General features: G+C 37.4%; 1 protein-coding gene and 1 non-coding gene across 2 annotated transcripts; both read left to right on the top strand.

Moving 5' to 3' along the window:
• Positions 1–9149: 9149 nt before the first annotated feature.
• TRNAE-UUC lies at positions 9150–9221 on the top strand. The gene has a single exon. It is a non-coding gene; the product is annotated as a tRNA-Glu (tRNA).
• Positions 9222–17767: 8546 nt separating this feature from the next.
• LOC122654395 (hydrophobic protein RCI2A-like) lies at positions 17768–18302 on the top strand. Its single transcript, XM_043848467.1, has 2 exons — positions 17768–17904; positions 18008–18302. The coding sequence occupies exons 1-2, from the start codon at positions 17815–17817 to the stop codon at positions 18134–18136; spliced, it is 219 nt and encodes a 72-aa protein (XP_043704402.1). The 5' UTR covers positions 17768–17814; the 3' UTR covers positions 18137–18302.
• Positions 18303–22203: the final 3901 nt, after the last annotated feature.

The following is a 22203-nucleotide window of genomic DNA, read 5'->3' as shown; positions in this document are numbered from 1 at the left end:
GTGAGTCAGTGACAATGGTGAACATGAAATTTCTTCGGCAACGGTTCTTTCCAAGCAAGATGCAAGAAGGGATGAGCGTGTCTCAACACTTAGACAAGATGGATAAGATGATCAAAGAATTGGAAACAGTGAGAGCTCGATGTACCATGTTACACCAAACTTCAACCATAGGTGCAACAATCTAAGCCAATAAAATTATGAATGTAGAACGGATGCTCCCTCATCCTTTCGAGAATCGGATATGGCAAGCCATGGTTGGTTCTTCTTAAGGAGATTAGTCAAAGGTGCAATTCGACCCAAAAAGCCTTGGATGAACCTACGATAGTAGTTTATCAGGCCAAGAAAAGAAAGAATGTCAAATTAAAAGGAAGGAAGACTTACTCACCTTTATCCAGGTGCGCTGCATGGTTAGTATATTGAATGTAAACAAATATGCAAAACCTTAAAATCTAAGCAAGACAACAAACCTAAGCTAAGGTTAGAACATGCTGAAAATTACGAAAACACCATTGTGCATGTGAATATGGCATATAAGCATCCAAAACATGAAGGATTAGACCTAAAACACATGCTGGAAATATACAATAGGTTGAACAAAGAAATTATCTAGTAAAAACAAAATAAAAATCCTAAGAAATTTGTGCACATGAAAAGACCAAAATACTCCAAAGCACAGGAATGACCTTGGGAAGGAGGAACTTAAGAAAACAAAGGGAAAATCCTATATGAAAAATCGACGGTAAAAAAACATGACAAAACATCGATAAAAATGTCATCGAGGACTTAGAGATCCATACCAAACGATAAAAAAGTGAATGCTTGAAAACAGAGAAACCAAACATGAAATCTGTTGACAAAATAAGTTATTTAAAAGAAAATTAACATAAGGGTTTATAAAAATCCCAAAAACAATTACATTAGAAATGTAAGAAATAGATCTAAACAATAGCATAAAAACATGTAAAGGAAATTAAGAAAATATGCTCTAAAACATTGCATGTCATAGCTGCCATGCTGAGGGCAGCAACGACGCACCTCAATAAACAAAGGATGAAGGTGTCAGAGGGTTGGAGTAGCCTAGACTTAGGTTTGGAGGAGCTCAACTCGGAACTATTGTAAGGACTTGTAGTAAATCAAAGCTCTCTCTCTTGAGGGACTCTCTTTAAGCTGTCAAGTTCTTTCTTGTGTATCTTGGATCCTTTCAAAACGTGTAAGAGACCTCTTATTTATAGTCTAATGTGTTACCCACGTCCAAGTCAAACATTCCTTATCTCAACTCTTAAGGGACTCCTTGACTCTAAGGGGATTAATTGGTTTTTTGGGTACAGATGGATTCAAACTCCATCAAACAAATTAAGAAAGGATTGTGATGCATTCCAATACTTATGGCAACATCCACCACGTCCTCTTAGGTCTTTAGAAGTATCTAGGTGAGTTTTAAAGTCGACAAGGCAAAATAAGCCATTGCAAACACAGCCTCGAAAAGTTCATATCGCTGGATACCTAGACTCCGACACAAAATGCATTCTGACCGACACTCAATGAGGCCTAGCCAACTCCAACCAAAGGCACGACGACGCCAATCTCAGCGAGGTCAATAATATGTTGAGATTGGCACCGGAGGCTGGGCTTGGTTCTAGTCTGAATATGAATCGGAGGGGGTCTTGGTTCTTTGAGGTTTGGGTTAGATATTTTCTATGCATGACAAATTCATTCGCTATGATTTTTAAAACATATTCTTAAGATGTATTCAAAAAGTACAAAACCATATGAGAAAGTTAAAATATTGTTGAGGCCTAGAGAACCTTTGAAGCTGTAAATAATCGGTTTGAACTACTGACTACTTGAAAGACAAAGTGGACTTGGCTGTGAGAGCTACTATAGATGATGATACATGAATCAAATTCCTTATCTTTTTCACCCTTTACCCACCATGCAGTTCGAAATTAACAAGTCTAATATATTTGGATGTGAATGTAGAGATATTCCTCTTAGGCTAATTCTATCATCTTAATCTACTTGCTAGAGATTACTTTAAAGTAGGGAAGAGGAATTTTAGAATTCAAAGTCTAAAAAACGTGATTTTACAATTTAACAAAATTGTAAGTGGTTTTTCATCACCATTTTGGTGAGTTAACACCCATGCCATATATAAGAATGCAATTATGTTCTAACGTAGAAAAATAATAAATAAATAAATGCTTTTTGAAAATAAATTACTTTATCTAAGTGCCAATAATTAAAATTTTATGCTTCCAATATGATTTTAGTAGGGCCATAATGTTCCTTAATACCCCCAGTTTTGTTAGTAATCAAGTCTGTGTGCTGGGTAGGTTTGTAGTTCATAGGTGATTATGTCTCAAAGACAGTGAAAGTGCTATTCGAAATAAATGGTTGGACACTTGGACCTTTAGATTTCTCTTTAATCAATTCAAGGCGAAGGTCATTTTCAGATACCTTTTAACGGAGAAACAATACTACTTGGTCCTTTAAGGGAGAAAGAATACTACTTGGTCCGTCGCAACTTCACTTCATAGAATAGAAAGGCAGAAATCTTTAAGGGTATAATGGTCATTTTATATGATTCTATGTCTTGCCACAGGGATTGCGCACCGTATACGATTAGGTACGTAGCGTTCTATCTTAAATTAAATAATGGAAAATTAATAATTACTGTGATAATAGGAAACTCTTGGTTAGAGAGGTTACAGTACACGTCACAGGAAATGTTTGTAACCCCCAACCCCAATTTCCAAGGGATCATGATCAGTTGTGTATCTTAAACAGGTAACAACTGAATCGTTGGAATAGAATATTCAAGATTGAAATTGACTGTTCAAAATACACAACCATGTATGCAATCTTTACCCATAATTGCCGCAAATGTTGACTGTCTTTAAACAATAAATAAATATACAAAATCAGCTCTAAGTGGCAGACAAAATATAGATCCTAATCCAAAGTTGATTGGTCGGTGGAGAATATCATATTAGAGTATCTAACCAATACAGAAATTAGAAATCTCTCCAAGTGATCAACAGGGCTTATCCGGTGGTAGTCCCCAGGCCATTTCACATGAATAAATATGTCTCTTGATTCTATGCTTAAAATATCATTAATGTAAGAATCTATACTCAGCTTACAGATTGGAATCCCACCCTGGCATGGTTTTGGATTGGATTCTAATCAGACGATTAGCAGAACATCCATAGATAAACCCTTGTGTATATGAGCCATTGGTGTAGTGCTCAGCCGACCCCTTAGATTGTTGCATCAATTCCTCCATGCATGAAAGCCTTTCTGACTCGGCCTAAGTGTATCAATTGGTCTAGGTTTGGGCTATTAGTTTGGTTTTTAACGGTTCTGATCTAGGGGTCAAGATTAGAATGAGACAAATCAATAAGCTAATCAGTTCCAAACTTGAGATTCAAGACCATTAACTAATGGCTGGGCTGGTTCCAGTTTCTAATCGATTTCGATTAGTCCAAAATGAAAAAACATATTGGTAAAGAAATAGTTTTATTGATAAAAGGAACAAGAGGAGCTCAAGGCATCCTGATTATAGAAATCAAGAAGCCAAAGATTGGAATTAGACCACACTATCTTATTTGTTAGAAACAAAGTCACAACATAATTAGCATCTCTAGAAATACAAGAAAAATAGCAATCTTAGATTTGAAGTACTAAAAGTAGAGGATATCCCCCATAGTTCCAACAATTTCAAGTGGGGGAGAGGGGGGGTTAGGGAATTCACTTTGAGCACTATGACAAGGTAACAAGGATATGAGGTGTGAGTTATCGGATTAAACAGTAATTTGACCAAGACCTGCCTTCCTTGCTAATTGCAACCCAACCATCACCTCTCCCATTAGTGCATATGAAAGGATGAGCGGTTCTGAAAGAGCCTTAATGGGTTTCCTAAGGTGGTCACAGATGATAGTACCAATAACTCCATTGTTCATGTTTATGGGCAGAGCACATGCTACATATATATTCAATACTGTTATGATAAGACATTAATTTTTTTTGATAAAAAATAAGATAGTAATTTTAATCACATCAGATATGCAACCTACCATCATTTTTTTTTCTCACAAATCATGGAATTAATCTATAGTACCTCTCATTTTATATTCCGTTAATAAGTAGGAACACCACTACCCTCGTACATTATGATTATTTTAAGTCATGTTCTTAAGTAAGAATTCTCAAATGAACCTTTAAATTAACAATCAAATCTTTGGTACAATAGTATATAAATCAAATATTTGGTACAATAGTATATAAGACAAGAGGTATCAGTTAAAATTGAAAAACTAAAAAATTTAAAAGACTTTTAGCTCTCATGACCTTAAGTTTTAAGAATTATAGAATATATAGGGTTAGGATGTGGATTTATCGATTGACTAATTAGGATGTTCCTAATTAGTCAATCGATTTTAGAACGGTTGGGAGACCGATAACTTAAACAGTAAATCTAAAATCAAACCTACAACTTATCGGTAGATCCATAACCGACCTAATAAGCCATTGAGTGGGTTTATTTCAGTTTTTTGCAGTCCGGTTCCCATGCCTAATTGACACCCTTAACTCGACCTTGTTTTTCTTTTTATTTTATTTTATGACAAAAGGTTTTATGCAACTATTCGATGAAGGATAGAGGAGGATATATTATTACACTTCTTCCCTATCCCCATTCAACGGTTGAAAAGCACGACCTTGCCTCTGAGTTTTTTTTAAGAAAAAGTTCTCGTCTTGGACTGAAACCCTTGGACACATTGTTGGCCTCGACAACAACAATACAAGCCTTTGTGTATCTGTTGTAATCGAATTATTAATCTACTTGTTTATGAATAAACAAGAGATTGGAAATCAAAAAGTCAGGTTGGGAGAGGAATATAAATATATACAAGGAGTTAAGGACCCAAAATTCTTTAAAGTATCATGAGATTTACATCCTCAAGAACTAATACTGTACTGGGGTAGGTGTTTTTTGGGATGTTTATACTTTATATGTACGGATTAGAGTTTTAAGGATGTCTTAGTAATTTTTAATAATATTTAAATATGGCAAACAAAATGTTAATCCCATTTTGTTATTCACGATCACGCTTATGGATCTACTCGTACAATGAAATATCTCCTTCAGATTTTCTTTGTCCATTTTCCATATTTTTTTTGGGCAAGAGATCTCTACTCGGTCACATGGTCTCTACACCGGCATTTTGGCCAATGGGAGAGCATGCCTTGGTATCCATCTTAGGAGGCAAGGGCGTCATTTCATGGTGCCTCGCAAAAGGGCATAGGGCGCACGACCAATCTGAGATCTTTTTACCTTTTTTTTTTTATTATCTCTTTATTTTTGTTAGTGTATAATACCTTATAAGAGATCAGATCTGCAGACTAATGAGAGTGGCCTTTTAAAAATGGTTTCATTAGAAAATAAAAAAAGAAGGGTTAAGATTATGCCTCATGGAAAATCAGGGAAGAAAAATTAGTACCAAAAGGTTTCTTTGACTCCAAGGAAAACCAAAGTAACTTGAAGGTTGCTGAAAAGCATAATTTTTAGTGGAAAACAATCAGACCAATAAGAAAAAAAAAAATTAGAAATAAAAACAGAATTCTTAGTCATCAATTTCTTTAAAAAATAAAAACAAAACTTAAATCACATTTCCCTGTAATGTTAATTATTGGTGTGGCATGCATAATCCTTCCCACACTGGTAGTGTAGGAAACCCTTTCCCCCAAATTTTTAATTTGAAGGGATGGATCTTTGTTTATGAGATTTCCTTAGTCCATGCCTATCTAAGAGTATGAAGAAGGTATTTGTGTAGGTAGATATGAAGAAGTTATATGTGTATGTAGACTTATTATTGCATGAGTTATATTATAATTATTATTAGGTAGAAGGTTGTTTGCATGTCCTTCCATATATGAATGCCTTTCTATGTGATCCATCTAATTGTACCACAGAAATGTGATATGGCAAATCTGACCATTAGTAGACGATTTTGATTGCTCGTGTGTCAAATTTTGAAACCAAATAAAATCACATGTCTCTCCATGTAATGGCATTTTCTCTTACATTTTCAGTCGTTCACTTGTTTTCAATTATTTTTTCAAAATTTTCTATTTTCTTAGCAAATTTTTAAAATTGTAATTAACATATGGCCAACTACATTTTGGGATGAAACTTAACATGTGAACAAAAACCCTAGGCATTACTTAGGCACAAAATTTGGGTCTATCTGATCTATCATTGCCGATAATAGGACCATATGAAAGTCTTCTAGTATGTGCATACATCATTTACGTTTGAAGTCGTAGAGCGATAAGGAATTAGAAACCATATATCAATCAAATCTCAAATTTAAAGTTCTATCTCAATCATATGATTCACCATTTAATGAATTTTTATGTTTACAAAAAAGATTCTCTCCAATCATTGGGAGATCCATAGAACAATAATAGATAGGAAAGGTAGGGGACCTCGACATATTTCCTTTCATTGGACCTTTTAGTGATTATAAATCAGGAGTCACACCCTTATAATTGATCTTCTTCTATATTCAATATCAATGATATCTGCTCAACTAGTTTATATTTAGTACTATAGGACCAAATGATAATTTGCAAAAACTTTAAATCCATTGGGACCAGATTGTTAATTAGTTGGTTGGTCTTAAATTTAATTAAGGGACCAATGTAAGGTCAGTTTATTTGGGTTGGGCTAGGGTTTGATGTCTCTTTTTCTCTTGAATTTAAGATTTGCTCAACAACTAAGTGAGATGCATTATGACAATAATAATGATATAAACACGCGAAGAATCAAAGGCCTATCTTGGTCTTGCCATAAAATAATCCAAGTTGAAAAAAGAAAAATCAAGTCAGAAACTTAGAATTTATTTCTATTTGTCACCAAACAAATTTTCCTTTTCAAATGGGTTTCTTTTATTTCTTTTTATTCCCTTGCTTAGTCTTTTTTTTGGTTTGGTAAGGCTTGCTTGGTCCTTTTCAAAGGGTTCTGTATTGAAAATGATTATATAATATAAAAAATAATTCATAGTTTTTTTTTTTTTGGCTATGTTTGGGACCATAGCCATTTATAATCAAGTAAATCACTATGTTGTCCCAATTTTCCATATAGTGTTATATCCTTCATTATCATATTGAACGTGTAACCTTAACCCAAGAGTATATATATATATACCTATATATCCAAACACACAAAAGACAAGCACCCTATTGTTCTTAGTTGAAGTATGCTCTCCAATCATTGCCAAAGATATTAACTAGGGCTAAGGAGTTCTTAGGGCTCAGCCAGGTCTGGCCGGGCCCGAGGTTAGGCTTGGACATCTTAACCCACAACTGTCTTTGCTGGTTCAGGGTGGGGTGGGGTGGGGTGGGGTGGGTTTGGCCCAATTTTTATCAATTTTATTTTATTTTATTTTTAGGATAGTTATTGGTGTGACAACTTTTTGTTATTACATCTGCAAAAATCACAGGAGAGATTGATATTGCTTATGGTTGAGAGAGTGCATAATAATAGTTAAAATACTGGTATACATGCATGGACATATGCGTGATGCATGCCAATACTCAAGGAGGCATTTAATTGAATTTGATTCTAAAATATGATAAGTGGGTAATTTAGACCAGGTCTTCTTTATCCAATGATTGGAATGGATACATCATCATTTGTCCACGTAGCAAAATAGGGGTCTTGTGAGATTTGGAAAGTTAACAAACCCATGTGACAATAATAATTTTCCTAGTTTTTACACAAAATTTGAAAAATATAATTTTGAACTTAAATATTTATACGTGTAATATATATTAAACACGAGGGCAGGCCTTGGTGCAATGGTAAGGTTGCTCCATTGTAACCAAGTGGTCATGGATTTGAATTTGAAAACAATATTTTCGTTAAAGCAGGGGTAAGGCTGCGTACATTATGACCCTCGTCAAACCCGCAGTGCCACCCTTGTGCATATTCCAATATATCCCTCTCATCTGTAATGACACTTTCTCTCCTATTCTAACCAAATGAGTCTATATGGACCCATATGGATGATATCATTCTCCATACCCTAAAGAATCCTTATCTTACACACATATATACAGCCCATGATTCGTAATTTCGGATTGGATTGATCTGATCTCAGGCTCGGCTTCAGCCGATACCGACCGATCCTTTGACATTTTACTAGAACGGTACCTGATTTGGGATTCTCGTTTGGATCGGCCGATCCGATCCGAGAACTTCATCATTATTACTATATACATAACGATAATATTTAGTTTGAAGTTCTGATTCCTGTCACTGGTCAGTGCCTCAGTGGTCACTTCAAGACTAAGTCATAAAATGACTTATATAATATTATTTTATACTTAATCATGTCAACGTCACATTTCAATATTATCATAACACATTTTTTATATATATATATATATATATATATTTTATATTAACAAAATATTATATTTTTCATGTCAAGTGTCAACATCACCTCAATCTTCTGTAGTTCGAAAAAATTACACCTACTCCCTCTAGGGAGGTGGATGTAATTTTTTCACGGATGAAGCATAATTTTATTATTTTTTTAAGTTTTTTTTAAATATTTTTATATATTATTTTGACCGATACCGGTCTGATCCGATCCGAAATCACAACATCTATCGATCCTGATCGATACATGAATCGATTCATAAAAAAATATTTTTTGAATGCTTTGGACCGATCCGAAAAGATTTTGACCATGATCGATACTGAGACCGAGACTGCTACCTGAACTTGCCTGAACCAGGTGTAGGCCCTGCAAGTTTTGGGTGGATTCGCGGTGGGCTCGGTCTCACTGGGCCAAAGTCTGCACCTCTATATTAAGTACCATTGCAAAATTATGTTTTAAGATGTTATTCAAAGCGCCAAATTATGGTGCAAAACCCTTATCTACTCCATCACTCCCTAATACCTAGTTATGTAATTTTAGTGAATGCTCATAATCCAGAATCTATACCACATTCATGAATGGAGATTTGATGAGAAACCTCAATATATGACAAGTTCAATGAGTGGTTATTGTATTTTTTCCTTTTTGGTGGAAATTTACATATCCCATGAAGTTTTAAGAAGATATAATAAGCATCAATCCGTTGTCGTCCAGCGGTTAGGATATCTGGCTTTCACCCAGGAGACCCGGGTTCGATTCCCGGCAACGGAATTTTTTGACATTACTAAAACAACCAAAAGAAGCAAGATTTTGTTGCAAGATTAAATAAATAATTTGAATTACTTTGGGCTCAATCTCCATTTTTATAAACTACCAATCAATTTGAAACCGAAACTGACTATTTAAAACTAGATCGAATTGACTCGAAGTATAATTAATTTGGTTTGGGCTTTAAAATAAGGAATCTATTTTTGGTTCGTTTTTTGTTTCAAAGGTAGAATTGACTCGAAGTATAATTAATTTGGTTTGGGCTTTAAAATAAGGAATCTATTTTTGGTTCGTTTTTTGTTTCAAAGGTATAATCAGTCTATTAGAATTGAACCAAATTTACTCTAAATTATATTAGTAGTTTAAAGTTATGGTTTGTGAGTTGCCCCAAAACCATTGTTGCACAAAAGAAAGTTTTGTGTGGAACAATCCTATTTACAGCTTGTCCGGATATGATGAAGGAAAGAATAAATTGAGTTTTTTAAGATAAAGACATATCATTAAGTCGCAAGAAATTTGGGACATTTGTTGAGTATTCATCCTTATGAATCCAAGTGATTATAATATACACTGTTAATTTTGAACTATATTTATTTGATTCTTTCCAAAACATGATACTAGAACCTTCTATTTTCTCGTGGATTGTGCATTGTATTCAAGTCAATCTACATTAGTAGTTGCAATTATATATTATTTATTGGTGAAATGTTTTTGTGGGTGGAAGGACTATCAGAATATAAAACCCTAAAACAAAACTGAATTAAACTGAATCGATTAGTTTTTAAATTGTGTTCTTATTTTGGTTCAGTTTTGGTTTATGTATTCATTATTTTGAACCTAAATGAATAATCGAAAACGAACAGATTTTTTTTTTTTTGGGGTAAAAGATAAATTTACTGATAATGATCATGTGAAAAGCTGAATGCTTCGGACCTACAAAGTCGAAGAAGCAAAGTAGTAGAAATGGATCAAACTGTCAGACACATGATAGACAAGGCCTTCCTAGCCAATGTATCTGCAACACAGTTCAAATCCCTTGGAATATAGCAAAAATTGATAGAAATAAAAGAGTTACACATGGAGATTATATCTGAAAGCCCCACTGAAGCCTCTAATGGTGGAATCCGAGTTGATCCCTGTAGGAATTGTATCACTTCCCTATTGTCCGACTCCACTTGGAGATGAGTAACACCCATTGAGATAGCATGAGCTAGGATGAAACAAATTGCAAGTGATTCTCCTTGAATGGCTGTGCTGAAGTGCCGAGGCATCGAGATGGCCTGAAATTGAGATTCGAGATGATCTTGAAAAATAACACCCAACCCACCCGTCGTTGATCCTATAGGAAGAGAAGCATCACAATTCACTTTAAGGTAGTCCGTAGGTGGTGGGTGCCAAGTCTCTTGAACCTGGATGGTGGGGTTACAAAACCCGAATTGTTCAACACTGGTGGTTGCACACTTTTGAACTCTAAATATGTAACCTCTACAACTCATATGACTTGCTCTGGAGACCAAGCTTTAGTGTTGAAAACAAAGTCGTTCCTAGCCCGCCACAGGTACCAGCAGAGAAAAGATACACGAGCTAATGATTCTTGAGCCATCCTCTTATCTTGCCGGAATAAAGAATCCCAACTTTCTATCCATTCCCAAAAAATAGGATCATGATGTCTAGGGGGTGAGTAGGATAAACTACAATCAAACCAAACTGCTTTGGCGAAAGAAGACCCAAGGAGCCCATGATCTGCCGTTTCACATGGTGCACCACATTGCCGACAGTTAATGTGTAACTGTAAATTCCGCCTTTGGAGACCATCACCCGTAGCAATAGTGTCGGCGCACACACACGCCAAAAGAAAGATTTAATTTTAGGAAGAGAGTCCATTGACCATACCCGGTTCCAGATTGAGTCGGGGATTCTATTCCAACCATGAGAACGTGAGGTTGAGGCTGCATCAGGATCATTGGTAACAGATTGTTCGAAGTTTACAAGCAAATGATACGTTGATTTAACAGAAAACACACCTTTCTTGGCAGCACCCCACACCTAAACGTCTTCCCTTGAAAAAAATACTTAGATTTATCAGCAAGATAGCCTCCTTATCTGCAGGGATAAATAGCTGACGAAGAAGGTCTCTTCGCCATGTATGGCTGACTGGGTCGATCAAATTAGCTACCTGACTAAAAGAACATCCCATAGGCTATGGGCTTTGTGTTGGATTTATGTGTCCATAAAACCCGGTTCTGTCTAGTTCAATCCGGTTTTACTTTGTATTGAACCTTTATGCATTTTGGTTTAATATTATCACATGCGATATAAACTTTTTCAGCATTATGTGTTCGTAAGTATTACTTAAAATGATATTCACGACTAGGGTTTGGGCTGGGCATCCTTATCATATGGTTGCCGCATTGGGTATGCCTAGACATATGATGTTAGGGTACGAATGTGAGTACTCACATGTTCAATGTGCGTATTGACAAAGAATCTACTTTGTCGATTCCCTCATGTATTACTGTCAGATGTAGGAATGGATAGACTTGAGTCACCAAGACCCTATACCTGAGGGAACCTTGTCATTGCAAAGTGTGACCGCATTCTTTGGTTCATCAATGACTGAGACTCAAGTGAGTCAAAGCTGGTGTTCTGGGAATGCGCGAATACTTTGTGAGTGAAGGAGTTACTCAAGATGGTCACCATTGCCCGATTGGGGAACACCAAGATTGAGATTGTCTGTGAATGGTCGAATCAGAATCTGGATCCAGTGCCGTTTTAGAAATGGTTTTTGAAAAACTTATTTTACATAAAATAATAGATTATATATAGGGGTAAAGTTTTCATACACGGCCGTGTAAGTGTGTACGATCGTGTCCCCTCTCACAACGAGATGGAAAAGTCATAAACCCCCACCCATTAATAAATGTCTTAAAACTCTCACCCTCTCACATACACGGCTTACACAGCCGTGTATGAAAACTTTCCCCTATATATAGTTATTTGATTAAAGTATTTTATTGAGTTTTGCGGGACCCGATCAGATACACATACACTCTTATATGGACATGTACTATGGAATGGGGTTTGGCAGTACTAGTGTACATGCCCTAGATTCCATAATGATGGTGTTGATTATTAGGGGGGGATTGTACATGATAATTTATTATCATGTAGGGAGTTATTTGGAATTTGCTAAAATAATTGATTATTTATTTAATTAATGGATATGGTGTTAATTGTAATTATCCATAAATTAAAATAATTAATTAATTATATCATTCCCTATTAGATTCTGCTTCCTCATCAATTAGAAACACTTTGAGTTTAAACAAGAAAGTCTACAAGGAGAGAGAGAGAGAGAGAGAGTCAGATTCTCACTGGGATTTTTCCCATCCAGGGTTTAGAAACCATGGCTTTATAAAACACCAAAAAACGCAGAGGGGGGCAGCAATGCTCCACGTTTTTGGCTGCCCCCCCCCCTCTGGACGAATTTTGGCTCTTCCCCTCTCTCTCCTGTGATCTCTTCTCTTTCCTTCTTCTAGCTCTCTAGACTTTGAGAGTTAGGGTTTTGGAAACCCAGATCTGCAACGGAGGAACTGAAGAAGATCTAGGATTGGCTTGACGAACCTTGGCTGCACCATTGGAGGTTCAAATCTGTTTACTTGGAGTGCTCATCGGAGGAAGAACCATTGTCTATTGGAGGAGCAACACTTGAGGCTCATCAGGTTAACAAATTTATGTTAATTCTTATTGCTTTAATTTTATGATTATTTATGGGATGCGAAAGTAACCTGAATCGATTCTTTTCCGCTACGCATTCGGGTATGGGATGGATCACTCTATCCATGGGATGGAATAGAGATGACTTTTTTCTATGACATGGATCCCAATATTTTATGGGACATCAAAGAGATGGACTGGGCATTGATTTGTCATATCAAACCCTAACAGGGTTCCAGTAGGACACCATGGGCGACCATGAAAAATCCTAAAATTGAAAATAGGATGCCCAAGCCAGTTTAGGGGTGCCCTAGGGCAACCCTAGGATTCCCTAGGGACAATCCTGGAGATCCCAAGAGTTGGGAACTCGGAACACATATGTCACTAGTTTACCAAGATGCGCATCTGCTCTTTGTCCACCAAGTCACGCTCTAAGAGTGAGTGATTATAATCCTCAACTACAAATGACCGGGCACTCTCTACAGAAAACCACTCTACAAATCTACTAGTGTATGCCTTGAGGTAAAATGAAATTTAAGTTAGATAATTCTAAACTTAAAATTCTGTTTGATAAAATACCGATGTTATTTCTGTTGTTTAAGAGTGTCAATCAGTTGGGTGTTATCCTAACCTACTTACAAGGTCCAAAGTGGCTTGGGCATCCTATTTTCAATTTTAGGATTTTCCCTATGAGTATAAAAAAATAAAAAGTGCCCTCAAGAGCATGGTTCGTAATCTCAGATCAGATTGGTATTGGCTGAGACTGATCTGAGTCTCGACTAATTTGATATCGATCCAGTGATATGAATAAATGGTAAAACTGTAATAAAAATCAAATATTATTAAAAACATAGGTAAATTTGTTTAATTCGGCCTAATTCTAGGTGATCCAGACTGGTATCGAATCAATATTGGCCAAGATTGATCCCCGATCCAATTTCGGAGAACTAAAAAAGATGCCTCTTGACAGTAAGAACATTGGAACCATGGTTTCAAAAATTGAGAATTAGATAAGATCGGCTGATTCTGATCAAAATTGTTGTGACTAATCTCGATGCCGACTAATCCAACACGGTTAAATCATGTAAAGAATCCTAGGATCATTGAGTTTTCAGATTAGAGGGCTGATTCTATGGTTCTTAGAAAAGATTTGGTCGATTCCAATATGACCCAAATCGGAATCAACAGAGACCAATTTGATTCCTGATTTGGCCAGCTAAGTCTGGGATTGAATCCTATCTTTATCGTTCTTCTAATCTTTCAACACAAACTTCTCCGAAAAACAAAAAGAGAGAGAGAGAGAAGATAAAAAAAAAAGATACTTTTCCTTCACCAGTCCACCGATCATGAAGGAAAAGTACAACCATCAATGGTTGTCAATGTCTATCATCAATTTACAAATGATTACTAATACCTTCACTATTTCCATATATCTTAGATACACCATCCGAACCAACTGGTCAAAGGATGTAGGACAACTTAATAACAAGAAAAAACTGAATTTTCTAGATAATAATAGAGGAACATTGAGTAGGCTCCTTCTTTTTTTTTTTTTGGTAGAAAGAAATTTTATTGCAAAGGGGGGCAAGTTGAGCACAAGGCATCTTGGTTACATAAATCCAAGAGCCAAGGAGTGGAAGACTGCCAAACTGTCCTACTTGTCAAGGACAGGGCTCTCCTGGCTAGGGTGTGAGCAACAGTGTTAATCACCCTAGGAATGCAAGCAAAAATACAAGAGTTGAGATTGTCAGCCATAGTCCTAATATCATGGAGAACTCCATCCAGCTCCAGGGGGGTACTGTGAGAATTACCATTGAGCAACCTGATGACCATGTCATTGTCTGACTCTATAATAATCTCAGAGACTTCCTGCTCCACAGCCCAAAGTAAACCCAGCCAAATAGTAGCTGCTTCGTCCAAGTTTACACTGGAGAACTCCATCCTATCAGAGATTGTAGCTACTGGATCACCCAAATAATTCCTTGCAACGAAGCCGATTCCACCCAAGTTGGTATTCGCCAATGTCGCAGCATCACAGTTCAGCTTGATGACCTGGTGGGGGGGGTTTTTGCCACGCCTGAAGCAAAGTTGTCTGATCTTCCTCCAATCGAGTATCACTCTCAAATCCATAACGAATCTCTTCCAATTCCTGCCAGGCCTTCTAAGATTTGAAAACAACATCCACTGGACTCCACTCTTTACCATTAAAGTATAGGTCGTTTCTAGCCAACCACAAGAACCAGCATATAAAAGAGGCTAAAGATAGAACTTCTCTGCTTCTTTGTTTGGAAGGAAACTTAAAGTTCTCCCAGTTCTGCAGAAATAGAGCTATAAATGGCGAAGTATCATCAGTCGGGGTGATGAAATTGAGGTCGCTCCCAAACCAAGTGGCTCTCGCAAATGGGCACTCCAGTAAAACATGGTTAATAGATTCCTTTTCATATCCACATCTTCTGCAACTTGGATCAATAGGAATATTTCTCTTTGCCAGCCCTTCCCCCGACGCTACTCCTTCAGCGCAACACCTCCACAGAAAGTTTTTAATCTTCGGCCATGTCCTACATTGCCAAATACGCTTCCACACCGTGGGAGGAATTACTTCCCACTCCTTTCTGTTAGACGATGAAGCCTGGCCAGCCGCAAGGTGGTCTCGTTGATTGGCCTGAGTGTGGTAGGCAGTTTTCACAGAAAACTGCCCATTTCTTGCACCTCCCCACACCTGCTTGTCATTCCTCGGGAATATGTTGAGGTGAATTTGCTTGATGGCCGCTATATCCGGAGGGTGAAAGAACTCTCTCAGTAATTCCTCCTTCCAAACCCTATTAATGGGATCAATGAGCTCTGACACTTTGCTTAAATTGCAGTTCACCGGCTTGGGATAACGGGCTTTCAACGTGGGGGAGGAGGGAATCCAATTATCTTCCCAGATCTTTATATCAGCTCCAGTTCCAACTTGCCAAAGTAAGCCATTTTGTAACACCTTCCTTCCAATAATAATACTTCACCATGCCCAGGAGGGGCGATGGCCCACTGTAGCGTGAAGGAAATCAGAATTTGGATGATAGATGGCTTTAGGAAAACGGGCCCAAAGCGAGTTAGGGTCAGACCATAGACGCCAAGCCACCTTGGATACGAGCGCCCTATTTTGTAGAATAGGGTCCTTGAGACCTAACCCACCTTTTTCCTTTGAGCGACAAAGACGCGACCAAGAAATCCAATGGATTTTGTTCTCATCCCCTTTCTGTCCCCAAAGACAATTAGTCATGGCCCGTCTTAGAACATCATGATGTGAGGTAGGAAGAGAGAAATGAGCTGCCGCAAAACTCGAGAGGGAGCACCCTATAGATTTGAGGAGCACAACCGGACCTTCATGTGATAAGAGCTGATTTTTCCAGCCTTTGATGCGGTTGCAGGATTTAGTACTTAGCTCCTTAAACACTTCCTTTTTGGACACCCCTATCTCCGAAGGCAATCCCAAGTACTTGGAGGGCCCCTCACCATATCGAACCTTCAAGATGCGTGAAAACCATCTCCTAAAGCGCACTGGAGTATTCGGGCTGAAGGTAAGGCTGGATTTCTGAAGATTGATCGCTTGTCCACTTGCTTTACAATAAATATCCAGGCAGTGCATGTTAAATGTAAGTTATAACTTGACCTTGGGCTTGGGCTTGGGCTTCATCTGATCATGCAAGCAAGGGCAAGGCAAGGAAGCGACAATGATTGGTAGAAAAGCACGAGCTTATCCATTACCCTTATTGGGCAAGAGATCTCTACTTGGTCGTATGGTCTCTACACAAGCGTCTGAGCCAGTGGGGGAGGACGCCTGAGTATCTACCCAGGGGCAAAGGCATCATTTCATGGTGCTCGGTGGGAGGACGTAGGAAACACCACACCCACCAAGTAGAGATCGTTTTCCCCCTTTTTCACGGTTTTAGTGCACGGTATCGGAACGGGTATTTACGACCCACAAAATCGATACGATACCGATATGATATCGGCATGGATCGGTTGTATTGGATAAAAATACCCCTGAATTTAAAAAACGAGTTTTCTAACCATTTTACCCCTTGTCCGTATTGCGCTACCGATACGGTATCGGTGACTAGTAAAATCGATACATATCGCCCGATATGGACGATACGATACCAATACTTAGAACCATGCCCTTATCCTTAAGAACATGGTTTGAGGTATTGGATCGGATCGGCCAATATTGGCCGGATCGGATCGGTACCGGTCGAGGATCTCAAGATTTCACCGATACAACAAGGTTTGACTGGATCGTTGATTGGATCGCCCAACTCGGTTGGATCGGCTGATCCGATCCTTTATCGATCCAACTGAATATTTTTTTAATTTTTTCAAAGTTTTTAAGTTTGTTTTTTAATTTTTTATATTATCTTGACCGATACCAACTGATTTTGATCAATCTGATTCAGATAATATCGGTTGATCCGATCCTGAGGTCATAACACCCATCAACTCTGGCCGATACATGATCCGATCCATAAAAAAAACAATTTTGGGGGGGGGGGGTTGATCGATCCTGGCCGATTTGGATTGATCCGATCCCGATCCGAAAAGATTTCGGCTATGACCGATCCCGAGTGCGATACCTGGATTTTGAACCTTGCTTAAGAATCCGGATCCGCTACCCAGATGGGGACCCTTTTTTAGCTCATTAGGACGTGGATTGAATCGAGTCACCCGCTCCTGAGTCTCGTGAATTCGTGATAATTGGTGAGCCGTCAAGATCGCTTTGATGATACGAACTGTCATAAAGCCAATTGTGGTAAACTGTTATCTCTTGACCCGCTTAGCCATCTATCTTATTCTGATTCTTCTCTCTCGGCTGGTGTGCTGCAGTTGAGCATCAGAAATGGCTAGCAGTACAGCGATCTTCTGCGAGATCCTGATTGCGATTTTGCTTCCTCCGTTGGGGGTTTTCCTCCGACATGGTTGTTGCAGCGTATGATCTCTCCCTCTTTTTTTTTTTTAACCCCTTTCCTCCGTTTTCTCGGTTTCATTAGCAAATAATTGTTTTTCTTTTCTTGTTTATTATTGGGTTGCAGATTGAATTCTGCATTTGCTTGCTCTTGACGCTATTGGGTTACATCCCAGGCATAATTTACGCCGTCTATGCGATCGTAGTTGTTGATCACGATAAGTACCGCTCCGATTACTATGAGCCGATCAGATGATCAAGCCTCTGCTTTCTCTCACAACGCTTCTGAACCTTTATATTTTGTCTCCAATGTAAAGGAATTCTTGTTTCAGACTCTCTATTTACTAATATGACTTTGAAATCACTTTATTATGGTCTCTCTTGTTTAGGGCTTTAAGCAGAACATTGGATTTGTTTCTCTTTACCCTCGTCTTCTTCCTAATTGATAGAAATAATTAAAGCAAGAGCCTTGATTCTGAATTAAGCCTGGCCAAAAAAAAAAAAAACTTTTAATTTGATGGATGTGCAGAATCTTAGCAAGTGAATTTTTCAGATTTTGAATTGGTTAATAGATCCCGCCCCCTCTCCCCTTTTTTTTTGATGATGATTAGAGTGACTTTTAATCAAACAGAAATTATTTATGCTGTGTGAGGCTGTGATCTCCATATGTATTCTCTGCTTGGGCAAAAACAATTGCATTAGTAGAGATTTCTAGCCTATTTTATTAGCTGGTAATGAGGTAAGCAGTCTCAGAACTCACAGTGGAGGGTTATAGCTTATCAAATCTTTGGGATAAATCGAAAATAATTGTCAAGGAACATCTTTTGAGTGAGGATCGTATTCATTTCCTCCTAACAAATTAGTGGGAACTGGGGAAGGAGTTCAAAATGAATTTCTGTATAATGAAGTGACCTTTGTTGCCTAGTCAGGTTTTTATGGATTGCCCTTGTTTGCAATGATCTCTTTATTTGCATAGTAATATTGTCTCCAACATGTGAGCATTTAGGAAATGAATCTACTATACTTACCTCTGAAGTCTTTTTATGAAAGTTGATGGAAGAACGACAGATATTTATGCTATATTAACTTTTTGTATTGGGGATTTACCATAGGTCAAGTGAAATTTTTTTTTCTTACCATCTCGATGGTATAGAATCAGTAATCATTTTTATCCTCCCTTGACTACCCAAGTAATCGAGGTAAGGCCAAGAATTTTCTTACACTCCAATCTTTCTGTAGCTTCATTTTCTGCTTAATTCTTCCATTTTCACTGCCTTAGTCCATGTCCTTTGTATTTATTTAATTCCTTTCTTACATATACTTTAATCACTAGTCACTGTATTCAATTGAATATGACTAAAATAAGAAACTGTTCTATTTTTAAGAAAATAAGTCAGGACTACGACTTTGTGTGTATGGCATTGCTGTGCAAATTTGTTCATTATTCTTGGATGGTCCAAAAGCTTCCTTCCTCTGAACTGTACATGGTCCTAATCCACTTACATTTGATTTAATTCTATTACTTAGCATTGTTAATTAAGTGTAAATCTAGTGAAGGTAATGAGTTCTACTGATGCGATGCAATTTCCGAAACCAAAATTCCTGACTTTGGCAAATGGAAATTCATTGTGGTTTCTGTTTTCAAAGACTAAACATCCTCTGCCTAAGCTACCATAAGCTGATCATTCCAAATTCTATCTGATTGTTACTTAGATGATGCAATAAGGCATGTTGTTACTCAATCTCTGCATTCCTTTTGTGTGTGTGTGTGTGTTATAATAAGAGACAAGCAGGTTTTACTCATTCTCAGCATTCCCTTTTTTTTTTTTTTTTGGAATGTATGAATGTATGTGTGTGATAATAAAAGACTTGTTCAGATGTTTCCTTTAGAATTTTTTTCGTGGTTTGCTTTGGAATGTATGAATGTATGTTTCCTTAGAAGTTTTTTGGAATGTATGAAGTAAGTGGTTTGCTTTGTCTTTGCCTTGCTAAATGGGATGGGTAAGGTGATGTGTGTTTTAAGAGACTGAGAATTCATTTTGTGGGTTACTCCCAATGTGAAGGGTTCTCAAGCTCTGTAAAATGGGAACAAAGAACCATCCTATTTGAGGTGGTGACAATATGAGTGATAGTGTAAGGGTTGTGCTAAGGACAGAAGAGAAAAAATATTACATTCGGAGGAAAGACCCAATGGAGAAAACAAACCTATATATTCAGTACCAACTCACTCATTTCTTCTTTGTGCTTGCTGTGGAGTTGATCCAACATGCATGTTTGCCGCAGCATGAATTCCCTGTCTGGGAACTTGAGCTGTTGAATCAACCAGCATCAAGAACCAAGAAAGGCCAAATTCTTACTCTTTCTCATTATCACTAAGCTGTGATATAAGTTCCAGAAATGAACAATTAATCATCATATTTAAGCTGCTAGAGCTATAGGCTGCACTGTAGAAATGGAGGAAACAAAAAATTGTTACCATCAAATACCACCCAGGCATAAAACTTAATATAAATAATTAAAATCATTATCTAATTGGGAGAACTTCTCTGTCCTCCAGGTATGATTATATATAAAGGGTTGTACTGTGAGTGATAAACATTCACAGTTGCTTCCAACACTCTGTGTACAAACACCTCCAGCCCCAAAACACAAGTGTCATCAACAAAGTATCCATGTGAAGGGCCATTGAGATCATCAAGTATAATGAATTGGGTGAATCCCCATCATATCATTTCTTGGAAGCGCTGTGGTTTCCATTGGAATCTTGCAGAGCAATGAATTGTGTTTGTATTTGTAGATACATACATGAATCGGAACTCATTAAGTGTGAACATGCAAATGAGAAGGCTAGCTTAGAAGGTCAATGACTTGTCTTGAATTTCGTCAAACACAAACAATCTGAATACGGGATGAACCTCAAAAGCTGGAGGGATGAAATTTTTTTCTTGACATTACCAAGGAGTGAGAGATTTGCCCTTCTTCATTTCTCCTTTTGTATCCTTTGTGGTAGAGATAGAATTTCTTCTTTCTACAACTCAAGTATATGTATATTTTCAAGGCATGTGTACTGTAGCTTGTTAAATGTTAATTAATCCAATCAGAGTCTTACTATTGAACCAAGAGGCTATGAGCTAATTCAATTCCTTTGAATTAGCATTTATAATAAAAGCTGTAACAGAAGATTTTTTAGAAACAGGCTAAAAATTCATTCCATTAGAGTCCAGTCAAATAAGTAGAGCTAATAAGTACAATCCGAAAGCAATCCCATCCTATGGGTTCCGATGCTTGAGATCAGATCCCAGCATTTTTCAGGAGACGAGAGAGCTGTTAGGGGAGCAAAAACTCAGGACAGTTTCTTAATTGTTCCAATTAGCTGAAGGCCTGCTTCAATGATGTAAACATAGTTTACAATGTAACCCTAAGATTCGTCTTTGAGACTACTAAAATGTAGGAAATTTGTCCAGCCCCAGTTGTTACTTTGTTGGTTAAACCAACTGGAGGGAATGCTAGGTCCTTCTTTCTTTCTTACATGAAATGACTTCACTGCCTTCCTATTTATGAAACCAGTCCATCACAACTTCATCGGTCTGCTCCTCTATGCTGAATAGAAGGAAATAACTCTATGATTATTGACTCCACATTCCTATATGTGTGTGTGTGTGTGTGTGTGTTTGACTTATCGTATTAAATTACTTAGAAACAAGATTGAGACCAACTAGGCTACCTTATTCATACAATTAACAGCCCAAATTTTTTCCAACCAACGAAAATATGAAAACAAGGTGATAGAGAGAGTATTATTAAAACTCAGTAACAGGAAGAGAAAAAGAATTTGAACTTTAAACTAAAAAGAAATGAAGGAAAATCAATGTCTAGTACTTACAGTTTGGAAGGGAAGAGAGAGAGAGAGATTGGGGTTCTAGGAGACCTACATATCATAAATGATAGCCTCAGAGGTTACAAAGTGCGTGAAGGCATACGAGCCAGGCCCTACATATCATAATATTGGGGGTGTTGCTGATTTACAATGCTGGGTTCACTGTGATTTATGGTTAAAACCAGAAGGTAAGCTAGCACGTTTACTTATTATTTTTATTTCTTATGGTGATTTGCTATGGATCGATTTTGGGTAGTTGATGATATCTAGCATTTACTTTCTATATATTTGAGAGGTAAATCCGATCGTTTGATACATAACAGTGTCATCCTTCATCCATGAGTTCATCATGCATCTCTGAATTTTTTTTTCCTTGTTAACAAAATTTTTTTATAGAAAGGGAATTGTACTAAGAAGCCCTTCAATTCAGATGCTGCAATCATCTG

This window comes from Telopea speciosissima, chromosome 3, assembly GCF_018873765.1.
Source record: "Telopea speciosissima isolate NSW1024214 ecotype Mountain lineage chromosome 3, Tspe_v1, whole genome shotgun sequence".
NCBI classification, from domain to species: domain Eukaryota; kingdom Viridiplantae; phylum Streptophyta; class Magnoliopsida; order Proteales; family Proteaceae; genus Telopea; species Telopea speciosissima.
The sequence above is the reverse complement of the archived record's forward strand: the minus strand, read 5'-3'. Positions and strand labels throughout refer to the sequence as shown.